This window comes from Euleptes europaea, chromosome 7 (assembly GCF_029931775.1).
Source record: "Euleptes europaea isolate rEulEur1 chromosome 7, rEulEur1.hap1, whole genome shotgun sequence".
Taxonomy (NCBI): Eukaryota; Metazoa; Chordata; class Lepidosauria; order Squamata; family Sphaerodactylidae; genus Euleptes; species Euleptes europaea.
Window position 1 is genome coordinate 76,338,969 of NC_079318.1, and position 22,970 is coordinate 76,361,938.

General features: G+C 46.1%; 1 protein-coding gene across 1 annotated transcript in view; it reads right to left on the minus strand.

The window, feature by feature from the left end:
* The window catches only part of EFR3B (EFR3 homolog B), a 107,269-nt gene that overhangs the window by 44,410 nt on the left and 39,889 nt on the right, over positions 1 to 22,970 (minus strand). Inside the window, exons 2-4 of the mRNA XM_056853010.1 lie at positions 15,148 to 15,224; positions 10,581 to 10,708; positions 3,718 to 3,868 (exon numbers count right to left, since the gene is read on the minus strand). Of these exons, the coding sequence (XP_056708988.1) occupies positions 3,718 to 3,868; positions 10,581 to 10,708; positions 15,148 to 15,224 (356 nt within the window). The remainder of the gene's footprint in view (positions 1 to 3,717; positions 3,869 to 10,580; positions 10,709 to 15,147; positions 15,225 to 22,970) is intronic.

Consider the following 22,970-nt stretch of genomic DNA (forward strand, 5'->3'; position numbering starts at 1 on the left):
TATGACGCCAAAGCAGCTGCTTGCCCCCCCCCACTTCACTCATATCTATTTTTATCACTTCTCCTTTCGTTTCTAGATTCGAGTCCAGTTGCACCTTGGAGACCAACAAGATTTTGGGGGTAGAAGCTTTCAAGAGGCAAAGCTCCCTTCGTCGGATACAAGTCAGAAAGGAGATCTCTGAGCCCTTACATCCCAGTGAGAAGGTGGGAGGGGTGTTACAAAGAAGGGACTCAAGATGCAGAGGTACAGACACGGACGGTTCCTATTTTCATGTTTGGTGGACATGTCCAAAATTACAAATATACTGGAAAAGAATCCACCGAGAACTTCAGTTGATACTAAATACAAAGATAACATTTGACCCAAAATATTATCGACTCAGCATGGTGCCACCAAACTTGCCTTCGAAATTCCATGACGTTTTTAAATATGCTACAACTGCAGCCAGAACGGTTCTGGCAAGAACTTGGAAGCAAACCCATATATCTGAAATAGAAGACTGGAAAGAAAAAGTGTTGGAATATGCTAGTATGGCTAAAATGACTTTTGAGCTAAATTTAAAGCCTAATGAGTCTATAGAGCAATTTGATGAAAAGTGGGCATTATTTTATACTTATATGAATTGTAGCTAATTGAAAGAAGAACGCTGGCTTGAACATCTATAATAGGCTATGTATTATTTAATATGTTTCAACTAAATGTTAAGTAATTTTTAGATTTGTACATGATAGAATACCAACGTGGCATAAGTAGACTAACCGAACGCCATATTACAATCATTTCTTAATTTAGAGAATGTATCACAAAGTATGATAACTGACTAAAATTCTAGCTCTATCTAACTGAGTTTATTATCCAATGAAAAACGCTATATTGTATTTTTTTATATATATAACGTTTTACCTTTACCTTTTTTCCTTTCTGTACCCTCCCAAATATATAAATAAAAAACCTTTTTATCAAAAAAAAAAAAAAAAAAAAAGATGCAGAGGTACAGTGCACACTGCAGTCTGCTTGATTACAGCAGAGGGGAACTGCTTGGGGGCAGAAAATCAACATCTGTAAGGTAGGTTAGGCTTACAGAGAGAGTAACTGGCCTAAGGATACCCAGAGAGCTTCCCTTGGCTGAGGGGGAGATTTGAACCCAAGACTCCCAGATACTAGTCCAGCTAGATCTGAGTCCCGAAGCACCTTAGAGATCAACAAGATTTTTAGGGCATACGCTTTCGAGAGTCAAAGCACCCTTTGTCTGAAGAAAGGAGCTTCGACTCCCCAAAACGCATACCCTGAAAATCCTGTTGGTCTCTAAGGCACTACTGGACTCGAATCTAGCTCTTCTACTGCAGACCAACACGGCTACCCCTCTGAAACACATTTCATTTCCACCTTCATCCCCTTTGTATTGATTGACCAGCAGCCAGACAGTGGGAAGGCAAGCCCCCTGGCTCGCTAGGCCATGCTCCTCCCCCATCTTTCCCCCCTATTTTCAGACCCCATTGTTCCCTCAGTGGCTCTGGGCCCACATCTTGCCCGGGCATACCAATTATCCTGGTATGCCAGCTGGTAGTGGCGGAGAGATTTATTTGGCCACAATAGAGATAACGGTAATTAAGAAGCCTCGTGTCATTAACGAACGGTTCACAATTTGAGTGGTGGAGCCAAGGGCAGATTGGCACAGCAGCCAGGAATTTGATTCTTGCTGCCCGCAGTTAAAAGGCTGTCTGGGCACATGGTGGGAGAAGACAAAGGCGCTGCGAGAAGCTGGATTTAAGAGCTGCACTTATCTCTCATTTCGAAGTACTCAGACCCATCGATAGCTTTGGATACTCCCTGAAAACCTGTAGTTCTCTGCTTGTACAATTCACATTCCTGCCTACTTTTTGGACTGTCCCTCCATCCAGTTTTCCCTACAAAAAAGCCTATTTTTTTATTTCTTGAGCTCATATATTTAGTTATTTATATATAAAAACTAAATATTATATATATTGCTTTCCCCACCACCACCCCTGGGGATCCCAATGCAGCTTACAACATCAGTCCGCTGTCTCCACTTTATCCTTGCAAGAACCAATCTGTGAGGTGGGTCAGGCTCAGAGAAAGTGACTGGCCCAGGATCACCTAGTGAGCTTCCATGGCAAGGTGGGGATTCAAACCTGGGTTTACCAGATCCTAGTCTGAAACTCTAACCACTACACCACACTGGCTCCCACTCTGGCATGGGGCTCTCATGTAAAAAGCTGACCAGGGATGTACCTACTAAGTTCTAACAAGTACCTAGCATTCCTGGACAAGATACTAGGAGTAAGAAATCATAGAACAGAATCATAGTTGGAAGGGACCACCAGGGTCATCTAGTCCAACCCACTACACAATGCAAGAAATTCACAACTACCTCCCCCACACACACCCAGTGACCCCTACTCCATGCCCACAAGATGGCCAAGATGCCCTCCCTCTCATCATCTGCCTAAAGTAATAGAATCAGGAGTCCAAATTCTTTGTGAACCCCCGTCTCCAAAACAGCTGGTGACAGGGGAAATCAGAAGAACGAGTTTGCCCAATTCATCCCCATGCCAGAATTCAGGATGGAGTTATCTCAGCTCAGTTCTTGATGAAGAAAGAAATATATGAACAATCAGTTAATTATTTCAAACAGCCCAGCAGAACAATTGTATGGAAGTCATGGCAAAATCTCCTGGCTACATATTCATAAACCAACAGGATCCAATTTAACAATTTAGCATTTGTCTAATTTGCTTCACATCCTCGGTGACCCTTACAACAATTTTGTAAAGTCCACCAGTATTTTCATATCCATAATGAAGGGGCTGGGACACTGAGCTGCAAATTACAAAGCCTCTGGTTCAAGCCTCACCTCTGATGCAAACCATCCTGGTGGCAGCAGGCTTGTCAAGTAGAGCAGTAGAGTCAAAATTTGAACCAGGGACTTAATGGTTCACAGCTCAGTCTCCTACTCATCCCGCTTTGGTGGTGGCGTAGTGGCTATAAGGTTGGCCAAGGACTGGGCAGACACGAGCTCAAACCCCCACTCAGCCACAAACTTCCCCAGTGTCTTTGGTCCAGTCGCCAATCTACTTTGTAGGGTTGTTGCAGGGACAAAACAGCAGTGGGCAATCATGTACACCACCGAGAGACCCTTGGGTTAAAAATGACATAAGTCATGACACATCAAATCTCTGAAGAGCAAGAGCTTTCATTATCCCTGTTACGTATCTCCTACTTGCACAACCACGTGTGGATGTAAGAACATAAGAAAGACCATGCTGGATCAGACCAAGGTCCATCAAGTCCAGCAGTCTGTTCAGTGGCCAACCAGGTAGGTGCCTCTAGGAAGCCCCCAAATAAGACGACTGCAGCAGCATTATCCTGCCTATGTTCCAAAGCACCTAATATAATAGGCATGCTCCTCTGATACTAGAGCAAATAGGCATGCATCATGACTAGTATCCGTTTTGACTAGTAGCCATGGCTAGCCCTCTCCTCCATGAACATGTCCACTCTCCTCTTAAAGCCTTCCAAGTTGGCAGCCATCACCACATCTTGGGGCAGGGAGTTCGACAATTTAACTATGCATTGTGTGAAGAAATACTTCCTTTTATCTGTTTTGCATCTCTCATCCTCCAGCTTTAGCAGATGACCCCGTGTTCTGGTATTGTGATAGAGGGAGACTGGACCAATCCTGAGAGCACTGCTTACTGAGTTGGTGCCGAGGATCTGCAGGTCTGGCTTCTCAGACTCCAGCAACTTGGCCACCATCTTCAAGAAACTCTCCACGAACAGGTTGATGCTCTGACAGTGGCAAGCCATCAGCAGCTGGTCCAAGGCTTCCATAGCAATGCACACATACCTGCAGGCAGGAAGAAGAGGGAAATGGGAAGAAAAAACCCCCCAGAATGATCAGTTAGAAGGAGAAAGGGGAATCGTCGGAGGAGGAGTCTTGATGCCACCACTGATCACAGCACGAGTCATACCGTGTGCACATTATACAATACATATTCTGTTAGCCCAATTTAACTTTGCAAATCAACACCGATGGAAATGCTCAGGAAGCAGTCTCAAAGCTAAAGAGGCGATTGCTACAGTAAGAAGGGGGGAAATGCTTTATAACTTTTAATGCTGGTAGCAGTTCTCTCTGGACCGCTTTAGCATTCCATCATTCCGGGGATGCTATTTTTAAAAGGAGTGCCAGGAAAAACCGGGGCACTCAGTTGGTAAATGGCAATTCCCTCAGTAGTGAACATGGTTGTAAGCTGTCCTGTCCAGTAACTGGACGCTGGATAATGGGAAACACAGAGGTGAGGCATCAGAACAGGGAGAGGAAGCTGGGAGCCCTGGCTCTCTCAGTGGGCAATTCCTGCGAAGGCCAGGTGATGGCAGCGGTTGAATGGGTGTTGGGAAAATCAGCTGGGTGGCACATGCCAGGTGGAGACCATGGGCAGCCACTGGGGCCCAGAAGCCTTGGAGGGCACAGTGGAACAGGGCCTGCAGGTCAGAGCGGGCCATCCCACCAGAGTGCTGCAGCATTGATCGTCGCTTGGATGGGGGGTGCGAACTGAGATGCAAACTACATGCCATGGTGGCAGACCCATTTCTTTAGAGACTGTTGTGCTCCAAGCAAATGTAGAGTGGAGGATTTAATTTAAAGCACTCAAGGGTGACATGGGCAGAGGGTTAAAGTCCCCCTTTCCTCAGTCAGTTGCTTTTCCCCTGGTGGTCCCACCTGGCTTTCCCTCTTCCCCAGACAAGCGCAGGGGAGGCGTGAAAGGAGCAGGACGGTTCAGTCCTGTACCTTTTCATAGCTGTAGAAAGCACAGAAGCGGGCGACTGAGTTGATCAGGAGGAGAGGCAGAAGAGGCTGGGACTTTTTCAGTTTAGAAAAGCGACAACTAAGGGGGAACATGTTAGAGGTTTATAAAATTATGAACGGGATAGAGAGAGAGGACACAGAACTTTAATCCCTCCCCCAAAATATAAGAACTCAGAAGCATCCAATGAAGTAGATGGGCAATAGATTCAGGATGGGCAATAGATTCAGGATGAATCAGGCCCGCCCTGAGCCTGATCTTGCTTGCACCTTCTTAGAAGCAAATTCAGATCCCTGATAAGAAGTAACTTAGGCTGGGGGGAGAAGCAGGTACTAAGGCATATGTATCCTGGGCTTGTTAGTTGCTCTTGAAACACCTGCTTTACTTTAATCCCAGTTGTGTGGTGAACACACACATGAAGATGCCTTATACTGAATCAGACAATCAGTCCATCAAGGTTAGTGTTGTCTACTTAGATGAGCAGCAGCACGCTGGGGACTCAGGCAGAGTGTTTCACATCACCCACTCCCTGTTACTTTTAGCTGGAGTTGTCAGGGATTGAACCTGGGACCTTCTGCATGGAAAGCAGACACTCTTACACTGAGCCACAGCCTCTCACCAAATGGTGGAGGTGGATGGGCTGGTGAGGCCAGGCCCATTAATGTCTCTTAGCCAATGGCAGCTACATGGAGCCTCCATGTTCAAAGGCAGTATATCCCAGATTACCAGCCACTGGAGAGACCCAGGAGAGTTACTGCCACCCAAAAGTTCTCACTGGTCACTTCAGAAAACAGGATGTCACATCCTTGGTCTGATCCAGCTCAGTCTTCTCATGTGTCTTTTATTACTCCCTGTTTCAAGGATAAGGCTAAGCACTGGATCTTGCCTATTGTCAGCATTGTCAAAGCCTGCATGGTGTAGTGGATAACAGTGGCATACTCTAATCTGGAGAGCCGGGTTCAATTCCTTGCTCTTCCACATGAAGCCTGCTGGGTGACCTTGGGCCAGTCACAGTTCTCTCCGAACTCTCTCAGCCCCACCTACCTCACAAGGTGTCTGTTGTGGGGAGGGGAAGGGATTGTGATTGTAAGACGCTTTGAGACTCCTCAAAGGTAGACGGAGAAGGCAATGGCAAACCACCTCGTAAACATAGTCTGCCTAGAAAATGTCGGGATGTGACGTCACCCCATGGGTCAGGAATGACCCGGTTCTTGCACAGGGGACCTTTACCTTTTTAAAGGTAGAGGAAAGCCTGGTATAAAAACCTACTCTTCTTCAGAAGGGAGAGGCTGAAGGAGACCCCTCCCCAAAGAAAAGTCAAGGGGCACTCTGAGTTCTGGTCCCCAGCAACAGCAACTGGCGTCAGGAGAAGAAGCAAGTGCTTCTTGTGCCTCATGAGGAGCAACCAACCAGACAAGCAAAAATTAATCAACTGAGTGAAGAGAAAAATGGAGCATTCGCAGGCTGGGCTGTTGACAAGGCGGCAGGGCCGTGGGGTTTCTAAGGTCACTTATTAAATCATTCCAGTTAATGATTCCTTCTTTATTGGAACAGGCGAGGGACGAGACGGGGGGGGAGAGCCCGAGAGGCAGAATGGCAGGATATGAATCTTCATTGGACATGCATTACTAGGCGGGCTGCCCAATTAAGCTTCACTCTCAGGACTCGCCTTACGTCACATTTTGTTTGCGGAGACAAATTGGAGCTGGGCTTGGGTGAAGAGGGGCCGCTTTGACAATGAGAAGACTGAAGCGGTGAAGTGCTTCCCAGACTGTATCTCTGCATGTTTTGAATACTATCCCCATACTGTGGGGAGGGGACCCCTTCCTTGCATATAGAAAGCTAGCAAGTCAGGGGGAAAAGTTCTCCCAGGAGCCTTCAAACAGAAAGAGAATTAGGGCTGCGTTGAATTTTGCCTGCTAACGTTTTGATGCAAGAATGGTGCCTGAGAAATTATTTCTCTGTCTCTCTCTCACACACACCCCCTGGCACTGTTCCTGTACTGTTTTCTAAAATAGTGCCGGCTTCTGGGAAATGAGAGCCCCAGCCCATCAGGGAACAAAATGATGCGACTACAGCATCGTCCAATCAGACTGGGCTACGCAGCAACATTACAGAGACAATTTTGAAGGAGGAAAATGCAATTCTGTGATGGTACTGAAGTTATTTTGGGGTGATGTAGAGGCTTACAGCCGCCAAAGGTAGGGTGGCTGCAGAAGCCGGTACGGAACAAGTAGCTATGAGCCCACTAAAGCCTTTATAAATACTTTTACAATAACTCTCAGCCTCAACTGCCATGCAGGGATGATGAACACCTATGACATCTCCTCGGAGGAAGAACAGCGAAACCAACAAGTAGAGATGTATTAAATTTCTTTATGCTACTTGTCGATCTAGTTCAGTACCATCTATTCCGACTGGCAGTCTCTCCAGTCTTGGCAGAAACAAAAAAAACCCTGCTCCTGAGATTCTGACTAGAGATGGCAAAATTTGAACCGGGAACCTTTTGCATCTAAAGCCGGAGGTCTACCACTGAGCCATAGCCTTTAATGATTTCCCCACCAGCAGTCTCCTGACCCCACTTCCACCTTCAGTTCTCCCACACAGATAACAGTTCCACAATTTGCTTTCTGCCACTCCAAAGCAGCTACAACAGACATTGCCACCAAGTCTATATGGCCAACTGCCCCCCACCCGCCCTTCCACCTCTATGTTTGTACAGGCCTTCACCTGTTAACAAATCCCTTTTCCAAGCTTGGTTATGTGTGAAGGTTTCGGTGTTGCCAGCTACATTTTATGGATTTTTGATTGGCTGATTGCCAGTGGGACCTTACCAAGCCTTCAAAAGATGGCCGTCACATCCCTTTTAAGCTAAGCCAGGGGCGTTAAACTCATTTGTTACGAGGGCCGGACTTGACATAAATGTCACTGGGTGGGGGATGAGCCATGCCTCGCCAGCCCAGATTGAAACTGGAGGGGGTGGCTGCCTCACGGGCCAGATAAGAGCTCTCAAGTGACCAGATCTGGCCCGCAGTCCTTACGTTTGACGCCCCTGTGCTAAACTGTATTAGCTATGCACCATCTTGGCTTGAATTCTATGTTTTTCAGTCTTCTCTCCCCCACCCCTAACAACAGAGCATGTAGCACATCTCGTTTAATCCTCACACCAACCCTTTGAGGCAGATTAGTCTGAGAGAAGACTTTCTATTCCTTGGCTCCATCATCAACCAAAAGGGAGACTGCAGCCAAGAAATCAGAAGGAGATTGAGTCTGGGAAGGGCAGCCATGAAGGAGCTAGAAAAGATTCTGAAGTGTACAGATGTGTCACTGGCCACCAAGATTAAGTTAATTCATGCCATCATATTCCCTATTACTATGTTTGGGTGTGAAAGCTGGACATTGAAGAAAGCAGCTAGGAAGAAAGTAGATTCTTTTGAAATGTGGTGTTGGAGGAGAGCGTAATGGATACCGTGGACTGCCAAAAAAACCAATCAGTGGGTTATAGATCATATCAAGCCTGAACTGCCCTAGAAGCTAAAATGACTAAACTGAGGCTATTGTATTTTGGTCACATTATGAGAAGACACTGGAAACATCACTGGAAAAGACCGTCATGCTAGGAAAAGTTGAGGGCAGCCGGAAAAGAGGAAGACCCAACAAGAGATGGATTGACTCAATAAAAGAAGCCACAGCCCTCAGTTTGCAAGATCTGAGCAAGGCTGTCAAAGAGAGGACATTTTGGAGGACACTGATTCATAGGTCGCCGTGAGTCGGAAGAGACTTGACGGCACTTAACAAACACAGTCTGACAGAGGATGGCTGTAGGGTTTGATGGGAGGTGAGATTGGAACTCAGGCTGTATCTCAGCTACTACACTACATCTTCCTCAAGGCCATGTAATTGGGTTCACAAGGGGCTGATGACACAACATTAGACCTTTACAATGAAGTCACTATATTTCCATCAGGTCTCATCAAAAGTAATAAAAGCTTGCACTCCAGGAATTATTCTTCCTTAGAAGAAACACAAATGTGCGCTGGTCCCCAAAACAAAACACACTGCTTACCATATATGTAAAAGACTCATCAGTGAAGCTGGAGCTGAGCTCCTGTTCCAGGTTTTTAATCACCGAAAACATCTGAAAATAGATCTTTCCCTCAGAAATCTCTGCTTCAGACATCAAACTCATTCATCAAAGGTCCTGTTCCTGTATCGCGAGCACAAACTCATTAGCAGTCTCTTGAACGTAGAGCCTCTGACAAGGCTTTGAAGGGACTTTTCAGTTCCAATGAAAGCAGAAACCTTGGTGGCTTTGAAACGGCTCCCATTTTTCACGCTCCTCACTCCCCCCCCCCCGCCAGCACATAAAAGCCGAACGCAAAGTGCAAACGGCAGCACAGAACACAAAGAGGAATTGGCCTGCGTCTAGGTTTTGTTGGCAAGACAAAAGGGAACAAGCCCCAGAATTATTTGAAAGGAGCACTCCGTCCAATGTCTCTTAATTGTAGCTGCAATTTATCCTGGGTGACAACAACACCCCCCCCCCCAGAAGTCCCTGGAGAATCTCTCCAGCAAACACCACCTACTACGAGAACAACTGCACTTGTGAAACAAGACCCAGGCGCTGGGAGACAGACAGAGAGAGGACAGATACAGAATTTATTCAAACAGCCAAACCAACACGCGGCACAGAATGAGATTTTAAAAATAACGAAGAAGGGCCAAAGAGTCAGAAGAGATTAAAGTACTCTTTGGCTAAAGTTAAAGTAGTGGTTTAGAACTTTAGAACAAGAGAAAGCCATATTCAAATCTCAGCTCAGCAGGTGACCTTGGGCTTGTCACTCTCTCTTTGCTTGACCTACCCCACATGGTTGTTGTGAAGAAAAAACGTAGGAGGGAAGAACCACTGCAGAAGAATGGCTCTGCCGCCCATAAATGAGAAGGTGCTCTCTCCCTCAGTCTTCCCCTCTCTCTGGAATGCTGCCTTCTTAGGTAGCCAGGAACTGAACACATGAAGCTGCCTTATACTGAATCAGACCCTTGGTCCACCGAAGTCAGTATTGTTTATTCAGACTGGCAGCGGCTCTCCAGGGTCTCAGGCAGAGGTCTTTCACATCTTGCCTAGTCCCTTTAACTGGAGATGCCAGGGATTGAACCTGGGACCTTCTGCATGCCAAGCAGATGCTCTACAAGCTGAGCCACAGCCCCTCCCCTATGCCCATGCTCTGTTAGCGTGCCACCTCCTTGATGGTTATAAATCTAGCTCCCTCACCTGTCAGAAATAGCAAGGCTGACATATCAGTATCTGAAATGACAGGATTTAGATTTTGGGCATCTAAATGGAAAGTACCTGGAAAGTCCCAGACTGATGTAATTCAGGAAACCAGCCTGAACCAGCTTAGACCAAAGCTGACGCAAGGTACAGCAAGAGGTGCAGTGACTCAGCACTGACCTGATTGGTGGCTGGTAGGAAGGAAATGTATATATGTGAATATCCCTGTAACCAAGGTGTGGGAGAATATAGTGGACGGAATTCGTGTTGGTGATTGCTGCGAATCTGAACACTGTAAATAAATCAAGCACTGTTTTTAGCAGCAAGGATCTCTGGTGGTTTTTCCTGGAACTTCTGACTAATCCGCTAGCTCCCGCGACATCACCTAGTGCCGCCCTGGAAATTGACACCAAAAGAGAATCCTACATTAGCCTTACTGAGTAGCAACGCAATGAGTAAGGAAAGTGTGTAGGACTGCTTACCCATATCGGTGTCTGCTCACATCTCTGATCAGCTTCTCTGACAAGTAAGCGCCAATGCGGTCCAGCTTCTCGGGAGCAGATAGAGCGTAAAAGGTCAGCTTCTCCATGTTGGTCTTCACCAGCCCATCCTGGGGACGGGGGGAGAAAAAGTGTGAGTGCATCAGAATTCGAACCTACCAAGCTGTGGCCAAAGGAAGTAGCTACAGAGAAAACCTCCTGAAGCAAAGCAGTCTCTTGAAAGAAAGGTTAAGGGACAAGGCCTGGTTAGGCTTGTGCTCTGGGCGGAACACTAAACCAGTGGCTGCCAACTTTTTGGTATGGTGAATCACAAGTCCAAATTTACGTGGAATGGCAACCCATCAAAATACTGAACATGCACAAATCAATAAAACCGCAAAAGCTTGGGACTCCCTTTCACAAGCTTCATGGCTCACTTTTGGGTCAGGACACGCAGTTCGGGAAACACGGCACTAAACGGTCTCTGCCACCACCCCTGTTCAGACTGGCCACTCCTCTACCTGGCTTCTCTGGTCAGCTACTTCCCCTTGCCTTCCTCCCTTCTCCTCCCCCACTTAACAGGAACCAGATTGGCTGGCTGTTTTCACAAGCCGTGGTGGGCAGCTATGGCCTGCCTCGTTCCATGCAAAGCTCCCTCCAGAGAATGCGGACTGAGACAAGGGACACTGCTGCAGTGATACGATTCTCTTTCTTTGTTTCCAGGCAGACAGCTCCTTACAGAGAACTAAGGTGTGGTCCACTGGCAAGTGCTTGTTGAAAAACAAACAAAAAAGGAACTGCAAGATGAGATGCGCTCTGTTTTCATCCTCCCTTACAAGTTAAAATATAAGAAGGGGTAGGCAGCCAAGAAATCAGAAGGAGACTGAGACTGGGAAGGGCCACCATGAAGGAGCTAGAAAAGATTCTTAAGTGTAAGGATGTGTCACTGGAGACCAAGACCAAGTTAATTCATGCCATCGTATTCCCTATTACTATGTATGGGTGTGATAGCTGGACAATGAAGAAAGCTGATAGGAAGAAAGTAGATTCCTTTGAAATGTGGTGTTGGAGGAGAGTGTTACGGATACCCTGGACTGCCAAAAAAACAAAAACAAGTCAGTGGGTTATAGATCAAATCAAGCCTGAACTGACCCTAGAAGCTAAAATGACTAAACTGAGGCTGTAGTACTTTGGTCACATTATGAGAAGACAAGAGTCACTGGAAAAGACAGTCGTGCTAGGAAAAGTTGAAGGCAGCAGGAAAAGACCCAGCAAGAGATGGATTGACTCCATAAAGGAAGCCACAGCCTTCAATTTGCAAGAACTGAGCAAGGCTGTTAAGGATAGGTAATTTTGGAGGACATTGATTCATAGGGCCGCCATGAGTCAGAAGTGACTTGATGGCACTTAACACACACAGTGTAACCAGTGGTGATCTATTTATAAAAAGATTTAGCCTGGGGACTATGGAAACGAGAGGAAGGCCTCTGCCACTAGCCAGATGTCCAAGGGCCACTGGGAGGGTGACACACACACCCTTCCCCAGAAGCAAATTATGTCAAGGGGAAGACCATCTGGGGCCCAACTGTCCACTTTCTTCCTCTCCCTCCCTGCCAGGAGGTTCTACTTTAGAGCAAACTGCCCCAAAACCATAGTAGTAAGAGGGCTTCTGTCACCAGAACTGCACCACCTCTGTCCAGTCAACAACACCAGCAACGGAAACCCAGCTAGACCCTGAGAGAACCTCATTTTGTTTTCACACTGCCAGACCAATAACGTTCCTCTGCCTTTTCTTGCCCCTCCTTTCTCTTTAAGGGTCTTTGCTTTTTTTTTTAGAGCACAAGCTTGAGGATAGCCTGCCCCCACCCTGCTCTCAAGCCGCAGCAGCCTGTTTGGGAGACAATTGTCTAAAAAGCAGGATATAAATAGGCCAAATAAAAATAAAATCTTCGTCACAGGTGGTTCAGTCCTCTCCTCCGTGCACTTCAGTGCTAGTAACTAGCAGCAATAATAACTGCATTATTTTTAACTGGTTGATTTATATGTTTTGATCAGACTGCTGCCCTCTCTGCAGGAGCTGGCTGATAAAGACAGGCCAGAGATCCATTAAGCGAATAGAAATATGCTCCTGTCAGGCGTTATCATCACTTGAATACTTTATTATTAGCAATAAAGTGGGGGGCCACAAGGAATCAGGGTGGCAGTGGGGAGAAAATGGCGTGCAAACACCTCCCCATCACATCCCCAGATTCTGGAATCATAGAGTTGGAAGGGGCCATACAGGCCATCTCAATGCAGGATCAGCCTACAGCATCCCTGACAAGTGCTTGTCCAGACTCTGATTAAAGACTGCCAGTGAGGGGGAGCTCACCACCTCCCTAGGGAGCTGATTCCACTGTCAACCAACTCTTGTGCTCAGTACCAGCCACCTGATAAGGTAGATCACCATGATCACATTGCAGATGCTAGTGCTGAAACGGAGAAAGTGCTTTGTGGCAGAATCAAGTTTTGAACTGGGGACTTCAGAGGAACACATGAAGCCGCTGCATACTGAGTCAAACCACTGGCCTGTCAGCATGCTCTACTCTGACTGGCAGCATCTCTCCATGGTCTCAGGCAGAGGCCTTTTACATAACCTACTACCTTTTAACTGCAGATGCCAGGGATTGAAAATGGGACCATCTGCAGGCCATGCAGATGCTTGATGACTAAGGCACAGCCTCCCCCCAACGTTCAGAAAGCATCTTCCAATGCTTCAGAATGCCCAGACTGTGCCATGCTCGCTGGCCAGTCTTGTGTCAAGAGAGCGCATGGAGTAAACACGAGTTTTGTAGCGCCTTCAACTGCAGGATCTCCCTGCACCTATGACAAACTTGCACATGGATTCTGAGGTGGCTCAGAGAACTGCCCTAGCCTACCATGGGACCAATTTAATAAAAAGATAAAAGCCTTGCTCAGTGGCGTGATGATGGCAGCAAATTCAAAGTCAGCTGAGGAAAGAAGACGACAGGGGCTGATATGCTTTGTAGGTACATAACTGTCACTAACATGCGCATGTGTCATCTGAGCTTTAAAAAACAGCTCCTGTCAAAAACTGTTTGCCTCCCGCAGAAACCATTTGACAGATCTGCCACATTATTCCTCCCGTGATTTACATCTTAGATTGACAGCACATATACACACACGTACACACCCCTGTGGTAGGAGATCCAGCTTTTTGCATTTTGCTTATTAATCTGCAAACGACTGCTGCAAGTTGACTATCCAGTTTGGTCATTAAAAATTTGTGTGTACGTGTGTGCATATGTGCACAATAGATTGTTGGAACAATGCCCACTCTTGCAAATGCACATTCAGTTCTAGCAACTGTGGCTCCTGCTGGACTTTGAGAAGGATTTCCAAGACGCGGGCAGCCACAATCTCTTTATACATCAAGGCACCTGCTGAATATGATATCGTACTCTCTTGGGGAAGATTCCCCCCCCCCCCAGAAAACACACATATACACATGTGCGCACACGTTTCAAGTCCTAATAGAGACAAAAAATAGCATTGGAGCTATACAGCTTGATGAAATCTAAAAGAGCTGGAGACTATCTAGGCAGAGTTGCCATTGGCCAGGGGACAGGATTTAGTAATTCACCAAAGCTGTGCTGCTGTTACTGCCTTTGTCAGAGGTCTTCAATTTCTCTTTCAATCTTTTTGTTATTAATGAGTTACTATTCTTATTTATTATACTAAGGTATATGGTATTTTACAGAGTACCCTACATTGAGGAGTTTACATCGAAATTTGGACAGTGTGGGAGAAGATGGGGCCAGGGGGAAGATACCCACAGAGGTAACAAGAAACAAGACTAAGCAAGTGTACAGTGCAACCCTATGAAGAGTTACTCCAGCCTAAGGCCATTGAAATCAGTGCGCTTATCAACAATTCCTTATTTGAGTTCTTTAAGAACCCTTGGGTGTATGCCATCTGGACCTACAGACCTAGCAGTTTTCAGTTTGCCTAGTAGTCCTTGAACACCATGCCACCTCAACTGAACTGAGTTCATCAGGCACCTTTCCCAAAAACATCAGCTCTGGCATGGGTCTGAGCCCACATTTTCCACAGTGAAAACAGATGCAAAAAATTCATTCAATTTTGCCGCCATCTCCCCATCTTCCTTCAAGCAGTCCTTTTATTCTTTGTCATCCAACAGCTCAGCTGCTTCTCTAGCTACTTTCCTGCTCCTGATATATTTGAATAAATTCTCATTGTTTGTCTTAATGTTTTCAGCCATCTGCTCCTCAAATTCTCGTTTTTGCTCACCTCATTGCCAACTTAACATTTGTTTTGTCCTGTGTGCCTTTTTGTTCACCTTGATCGGGGAAACTTTCCACTTTTTAAAGGAAGTCTTGTTGCCTTTTAGGGCTTTCTTTACTGGAGCTGTTAACCACAAAGGCATCTTTTTAGACTTGGTGGTACCTTTCCTGTGACGGCTTGGCATACAAATTGGGGCCAGCACAGGAGCTAAAAGGTTTGGCTGCGTGGAACAGGCTTAAAAGATCTCAACAGTAGGGTCATTTACCTCTGGATCCTCTGGGAAAATATTGTCAACGAGCCTCTTGTAACGAGGACGCAAAGCTCCGCAGCAGCCACAGACACCTGAAAAGGGAAAGGAGAGGCCCTTATTTAACCGGGCAGCTGAGCTTATTAGCTTGGGGATGGGGGGAAGAAAGCCCTTTATAACAGTTTGTGGTTATACAAAAGAAGAATTGTTGAGCAGTTAAATATAGAACCAGATTAAATCATCACAGCCTTTAAAATACACCGCACACAGCTGATTTTCCCTCCAACGGTACTGCTACATTTTGCAAAACATCTCCAGGCGGTGAGATATTCTGGGCAGAGCTTCCCTGGGTTTATCGATTTACTTGTCCCTATCCCTTATCATCCCCCTTTATCCCTAACAGGGATCCAAGGTAGCTTACGTTGTTCTGTTCTCCATTTCATCCTTACGACCGCCCTGTGAGGTAGGCTAGGCTGAGAATGTGTGGCTGGCCCAAAGTCACCAAGCAAGCTTCCACGGCAGAGCGGGGATTTCAAACCGAGTCTCCCAGGTCCCTGACTAACGCTCTAACCACTGCGCCACGCTGTCTCTCCTTTTAGAGGAGAGAACACTGGAGACGGAGGATGCTTTTGCATGTGGGCAGCTGAAGCCCCACAGTATTTGGCAGCATTCACATGCTGGCGTACCTGACCAGGGCACGACTTGTCTAGTTCCCATATTTTCACCCTTCTAAATGGGACTTAAAGCAAGTTTGCTGATTGAAAGAGAAAACTGAGCGATCACTAAAGGCAAACATCCATTTGGACTCTCCATTCACAATTACTATGGGGAGGGGGCAGAGCTAAACTCTTCACACATGTGTCCCTTCCCTTCAGCCAGGAAGGAAGGGTATTATCTCCTCCGGCGGTGATGGGTACTTGGATAGAGACATTGCCCGACAACCAAGGCCCACTGGGGAGACATCAACATTCATGTCAAAACATTAGCGCCTTGTTTGGCATAGGTTCTGTTTCTCTCAAGCATGCCCCTTCAGGCTAGGCCCCTACATTAAATGCCGCTGCATCGTATATACCAAAATTAAGCACTTTTGTAGAAAACATTGCATGAATATGCAGCGGTGTACATTTTTCATTCTTCCCAGCCGAGACGCAAGGTAGATTACAAAGCGTAAATCATGTGCAATCAACAGGATGGGGCATCAAATGGGCAATACAATAGGGTTTGGACTACAAAAATGAAAAAACAAACAGAAATATCAGACCTGAAAATAAGCACGAGCTTTTCAAACATGATAAATTAAGTGGTGTACAACTACCTAGTCTGGAGTGCACTTACAGTGATAGGTACCAATACAGTAGTACAGGCCACAGTCCCTACCCCTTTATCAATGCAAGTTTTGGACCGTTTCATTGCAATACCGTCCTATTTACCTGTGCAAAAATCCCTCTTGAACAATTCAATTTTGCATAGTGTGCAGAAAGCCAGAAGAGTGGGAACCTTCCTAACCTTGTCACTTCTTATCTTCCTCCGGAAGGTCACTCCAAAAGACTGGAGCAGCCACAGAAAAGGCTCACAAGCAAGCAAGCAGCAGACCAAAACACAGGGTGGGAGGGAAAACTAAATTGATGTTGCTGCACAGAATGAAGTTGCTCCATGGCTCATATCAAGGGAGGCAGTCCTTCAAGGATGTGGGTCCCAGGTCATGAAAAGTTGTGAAGGTAAGCACCAACACCCCAGGTATGGGTCCAGAAAAGGGTTTCTAAAATGGGAGTTGTTCACTCCTGATAGCAGCCAAGCCTCTGCGTCTTGCACCAACTGTCATTTCCAAGCTGTCTTCAAGGGAAGCCCCATATAGAGTGTGTTACAACAGTCAAGCCACAGGTTTTTACTGCAGCAGGAATCGGTGTGGCTGCCAAATTGGGGAGGCAGAGAATTTTTAAGCAAAATTAATTTGGGAAACCGTGGCTTTGTTTGCTGTGGACACCTGATTAGAAAAGCACTTGATTGTTAAACAGCTGGATACAGCAAAATCCCTGCAGCTCCCATCCCTTGAAGAACTGGCATGAATTCCCCCTTCCCTTTTCACCCACAGGAAGTCAGATGAAGGCCTCTCTTGTGACCAGCACAAACTCTCCCCTTCTTCTTTTACTTGCTGTCACACCAATATCTTTCCAGGTGGATGTTGCCTTTTACCTGGCATTTGGGCCAAAGAGGCTGCTTACCCCGGCACTATATAAACACTGGCTGAACGTATGCAGCTGTCTCAAGGCAAGTCAAAGCACTGGTTTGCACCTTGTTCAGTACCACTGACTCGGACTGGAAGCGTCTCTCCAGGGTTTCAGATGCAGAAAAAGGTCTTTCCCAGCCCTGCAACCTGAGATCTTTTGACTGGGTACGTCAGGGATTGAACCAGGGGCCTTCTGCATGCCATGCACATGCTTGACCACTGAACTCCTTCTGCCCTGAACCAGATGATGCCTTTAGGAACCTAAACGCATCACCTTGACAAATCACTGGTCAGAGCTGCACTCAGGACTGGGAGAGCCAAGGAGGAAATTTCAGGGACAGCCATGTTGAGCAGATAGATGTGCGCTTCACTCCAGGCAGACAGGACAAACGCTATCAGTCAGCCACTGCCTGAAGTCACCAGTGCTTGCAAAGGCAAGGGGGAGGATGATTCACAGGGGCAAAACGCCCCTGCAGCACTCCGCCAGCGAGAAGACAAGGAAAGGGATAACGCTTCCATCAGTCAAATGTGGAAAACGAGGGCCAGCCAAAACGCTAGAAAAATAAGCTGGAGGGAGTCACTTCCCAGCAGCCCAGGACAGATGGCCCGGGTAGTCTTTCCCTTCCTGAAGGCTGTAATGGTTCATTTCACATTAGCCTGGCTGCTGCAGAACTAAATAAATAACAGAGGGACAGTGTGGTGTAGCGGGTACAGTTCAAGGTCTCGTTATGGGGAACCAAGGTTGAATCTCCTGCTTAGGTAAGACAACACGGGCCATAGCTCAGAAGTAGACCATATGCTTTGATGCCAAGGTCCCTGGATCATCCCTGGAATCTTCAATTAAAAGAATTTTGTTGATAAGGCTAGGAAAATCCTGAAGAGCTGCTGTCAGTCAAATTACAAAACTGGGCTAGATGGGACCATAGAGTTTCCAGCAGCCCTTAGGGAGGCGTGGTATCACTTCTGGGTTTCTCCAGAAGCAACATCACACCATAAACCCAATGGCCATTTTCCCCCTCCCACTGTTGCTTATGCCCTTTGTAAATTTCTTAACCTTCATTTGGAAAACAAAGTTATTTTCTCTCACAGCAATTAATTTAAGAAAGCCAGCCAATGTCCCTCTAATGAGGGTCATTCTCCGAAATTGCTAGGTCCCCTACTACCCAGGGTGCCTACTATTTTAACCTCATCGACCAGTTCTTCCCTGTTGGTGAGAATCAAGTCAAAGATAGCAGACCCCCTTGTTCCGCTGTCCACCTTCTGGAATAGGAAGATGTCAGCAAGACAAGTCAGGAATTTATTGGATTTTGCATTTTTAGCAGCGTTGGACTTCCAACAGATATCCGGGTAATTAAAATCTCCCATGACCACCATGTCCAGTCTCTTTGAGAACTTTGTGATCTGGTCTAGGAGCGTCCCATCCAAGTCCTCTCCCTGATTTGGCGGTCAATAGCAGACCCCCACGAGAATATCACAATTATTTCTTATTCCTTTTATGTTTACCCATAGAGTCTCGACTGCACTACCATGCTCAGATTCATGTATTTCTTCACAAGTGTACACATCTTTGACATACAGTGCTACTCCTCGCCCCTTCCTTATCAATCTATCCCTTTTAAACAAGTTGTACCCCTCAATCTTAATATTCCAATCATGAGTGACATCCCACCAAGTTTCAGAAATGCCTATTAGGTCAAACTCCCCTTCCTGTATTAGGGCTTCGAGTTCTTCCTGCTTGTTTCCCATGCTCCGTGGTTTATGTGCCCTGAGGTTTTCGTTTCTGTACTTACCTGTGAGTTTATGTTTCCTTGCATACATGCCACTCCCTGCAAATCTTTATTGTTCTCGTCTCCAGGTATTATCAGCATACAAGGCTTGGAATATTTGATACCAGTCAAACTGACCTAATCTCTCTTTTAAACCTATCGAAGCTGGTACCTATCAACAGCTGGCTGGTCTTGGAGACAGAGAGCAAGAATAGATGGATCCTTGGCCTAGGTTTGGCAAGCAGGTCAGTTTGACTGGTATCAAATATTCCACGAAGCCAAGCATGTCACTGTGCAGATGGCAGCTTCCCTTTTTAATTTCATAATGGTGTCGCCAACCAGCAAGAGCAGGAGGGAGAGCTGCTTGTCTCCTAGCTGAACAACAATCCGGGATAAACGGAGCAAATCAGAGCTGCTCCTACTGGCAGCATACATGCTAGAACCGCAGGCATCTCCACTCCGGAAGAATTACCCTGCTGTCTACTTAGCATAACTACTTTAAAAAAAGATTCTATTTACTTACCTGCTGTTATTTTATTTGTTTAAATTTAATTTCTTTAATTGAAATTTTAGGCAGTGTTCCATGAAAGGGGAGGGGGGAGAGAACTATTTAATGAACTGCACACATCTATAGAAATCTTACTTAACATCGTTAAGATACAATAATTGGCTGAATTGAATTGCTTAATAATAACAGCTAACATGAGGCCACAAAAAGGCATCCCAACTGGGCAGCATCAGCAAGCGGAGTGTGAAGGGGATCCACACATACCCATTCCTAGTTGTGCCGCCACCCGCCCTAGCTCCTCCCCCTTTTCTCGATCCCACCTGGGCAAATCCAGCAATGTGATAGTGATTTTGGCAGCCCCGTGACCCTGAACCTTTCCCTTCTGACTAGGGTTGCCAGCTCCGGGCTGGGAAATACCTGGAGATTTTGGGGGTGGAGCCTGAAGAGGGCAGGGTTTGGAAAGGGGAGGGACTTCAGTGGGGTATAATGCCATAGAGTCCACCTTCCAAAGCAGCCATTTTCTCCAGGTGAACCCATCTCTTATCGCCTGGAGGATCAGTTGTAATAGCAGATCTCCAGCCACCACCCGGAGGTTGGGGTGGTGGTGGTACAAAATCAGTATAGGAATGTGCTACATAAGCTCTCACAATCTGCTAGATTCAAGTCTGAATTATACTGAAATGCAAAATGCACAATAGAACCATCACAACAATTCAATACAGAGACGTGCGATGCTAGAGGTCTATGTAATGAGCAAGAAAGTCTCTGAAATAAAGTCCAATCTTCACAAATCAAAGAACCACTTCGGAGCTACATGGAGACAGTCATCTGGCCTCTGAAGAAGATGTAGAAATCACAAGCTCCATGGCGTGGGTGTGTTGCTTGCTATTCCCGTTGGGAACAAGGGATCTCAACAAACACAATGCAGAGTGTGCTCCCGAGAGCGCGTAATACACAGACAGCCTTCCTAGGTACTTTGCTGTTTCAAATCATTTCATCAGTGTGCTTTGCAAAATAACATACACATACTATATATAGTAACAGAGACTGAAGTTTTCAATATAATTTCAATAAATTCCTACAAAATTTCCAAGGCTTACCTTTAGCTAAATCATAAATTGAATACACTTGTGTGTGTAAAGAGCTGTCGTCACGGTTTTTTTTGTTTATACCACGCAGAGGTTGGCAAGCCTACTTCTGAACCACACTGTAATGCTGCTGTGTGTCTCAGCGGGGAAAGCAAAAGCTCCCTTTGAAAGGCAAGGGGGGCACGGTCTGTGGAAGGGAGCCACCCTATTCCATTTTGAAAACAGAACTTAGCTCCGCCTTCTCTCCCCAATGGCTGCAGGTGGGATGTTCAGATCGATGCCATGCCTTCCATGGCTCAGTGATAGAGTGTCTGCTTGACATGCAGAAGGTCACAGGTTCAATCCCTGGCATCTCCTGCTAAGATTGGGTAATAGGAGATTTGAAAGATCTCCACCTGAGATCTTGGAGAGCCGCTGCCAGTCAGAGTAGGCAATACTGACCTTGATGGACCAAGAGTCTGATTCAGTATAAAGCAGCTTCATAGGTACATATGTACCCCGCAGTTTCCCCAGTCCAAAATAAGACTTCTTTTTTCTCCAGACTGGTGGGGGGGAGGAACCAAAGCAGCCAAAGAAGACATGTCCAGATCGACCATGGTCTTATCTGGAAACTCTGGTTCACTGCAGGGGCTTCCTGCTTTTCCTGCATGGCAGGGTGGAAAGCAGTGTGTGGAAAGCAGTGTATTTTCGCAGGTAATGTTATCAGCTGTACTAGTGATTGAAGTATTTCTGTTGTTCTAATCCATCGGATGCTTTTAAAACAAAACAAAACAAATGACCTACGTTCAACCAGCCAAATTACCAAACCTACTTCAATCGGACGCACTCCTTATAAGACAACCCCACAACATACGCACTGCCCTGAGTATGTAGGGTTGCCAGATCCCTCTTTGCCACTGGCGGGAGGTTTTTGGGGCAGACCCTGAGGAGGGAGGGGTTTGGGGGAGAGGAGGGACTTCAATGCCATAGAGTCCAATTGCCAAAGCTGCCATTTTCTCCTGGTGAACTGATCTCTGTTGGCTGGAGATCAGTTGTAATAGCGGGAGATCTCCAGCTAGCACTTGGAGATTGGCAACCCTATGAGTATGGCATTTCCTGATTTTTCTACCAGAGATCTGTAATTGAAAGGGACTAAAAGCCAGGGCAGCTTGTAGGCAGAGGGAATTGCTGGTCTGATCTTTGCTGCCACCCCTAAGATGGCCAGAAAATGTACGGAAGTTTAGCATGGGAGGTGTAGGGGAAGTTAATATTTTTCTTTAATTTTTTTGTTATATTGGCTCCTATTTGCTTTTATTTTCTAATGAGTTTCTCATTTGTTATTAATAGGACCATGTTGAGAATATTTTTGATTTAATCCCTTTTTTATACATTTTATTAATTTTATGTTATTAATTTGAGGATGTCAGATAGAGTAAAAGTACATTAATTAAAATAGTAAAGGGACTAATCCTGTTAGCAACAGTTTTTACAATTCAATTTTAGACGGAAGAGGGTGAGGGGGAAGTCAGTTTATGGTTAATCTTGAAATTTTAAGTGTGTTTTTTTTTTTAGTATTGTTAGTATTGAACATTGCTTTATATGTTAACATGTTAATGAAGAAAAAATATATTTTAAAAAAGGAAGTTTAGCACAATGAGGTGATATGAGGCACCAGCAGGGGGGTCCCTCGGTCATATTGAACTGCTGACTCAAACCCGGATCCTCAGTGTGAGCAGCTCATTGTGCTGCTTATCCTGTTGTTTTATCTGTCCTTGGAACTACTGCCAAATCACTGGTTGGTCAGGAAAACGCACGCGCGCACCCACGCAGCCGTCCCCTTAACTATATCTCAGCTTCAAGTACAACCGAAGGAACAGGAAGGTCACGCACCGCTTCCCCTCCATTTTGGCATTTTGGATCCATCTCGCCAAATTGCTTATGTGTTTCCACCTCTGTCTCAGCAACGAAGTCGCCTTGAGTGACCCTGAATGGTCCCATTTCAGGCCAGCACGCTGAGTCAGAGAGAGAAGCAATTTCCTTAGGCATAGCTGAACTTCGAAACGGGACGAAGGAACCACCTACCCTAGACTCTTGGCTGTTTCGCCAAGTCACATGAACATAGGAAGATGAAGGATACTGAATGGCAACTTTGGTCCACAAAGGTCAGTATTGTCTATTCAGACTGGCCCACGGTTCTCCAGGGCCTCAGAAGTCTTTCACATGACCTACTATCTGATCCTTGTTTTTATTTTTAGCAAAGATGCTGAGAAGCG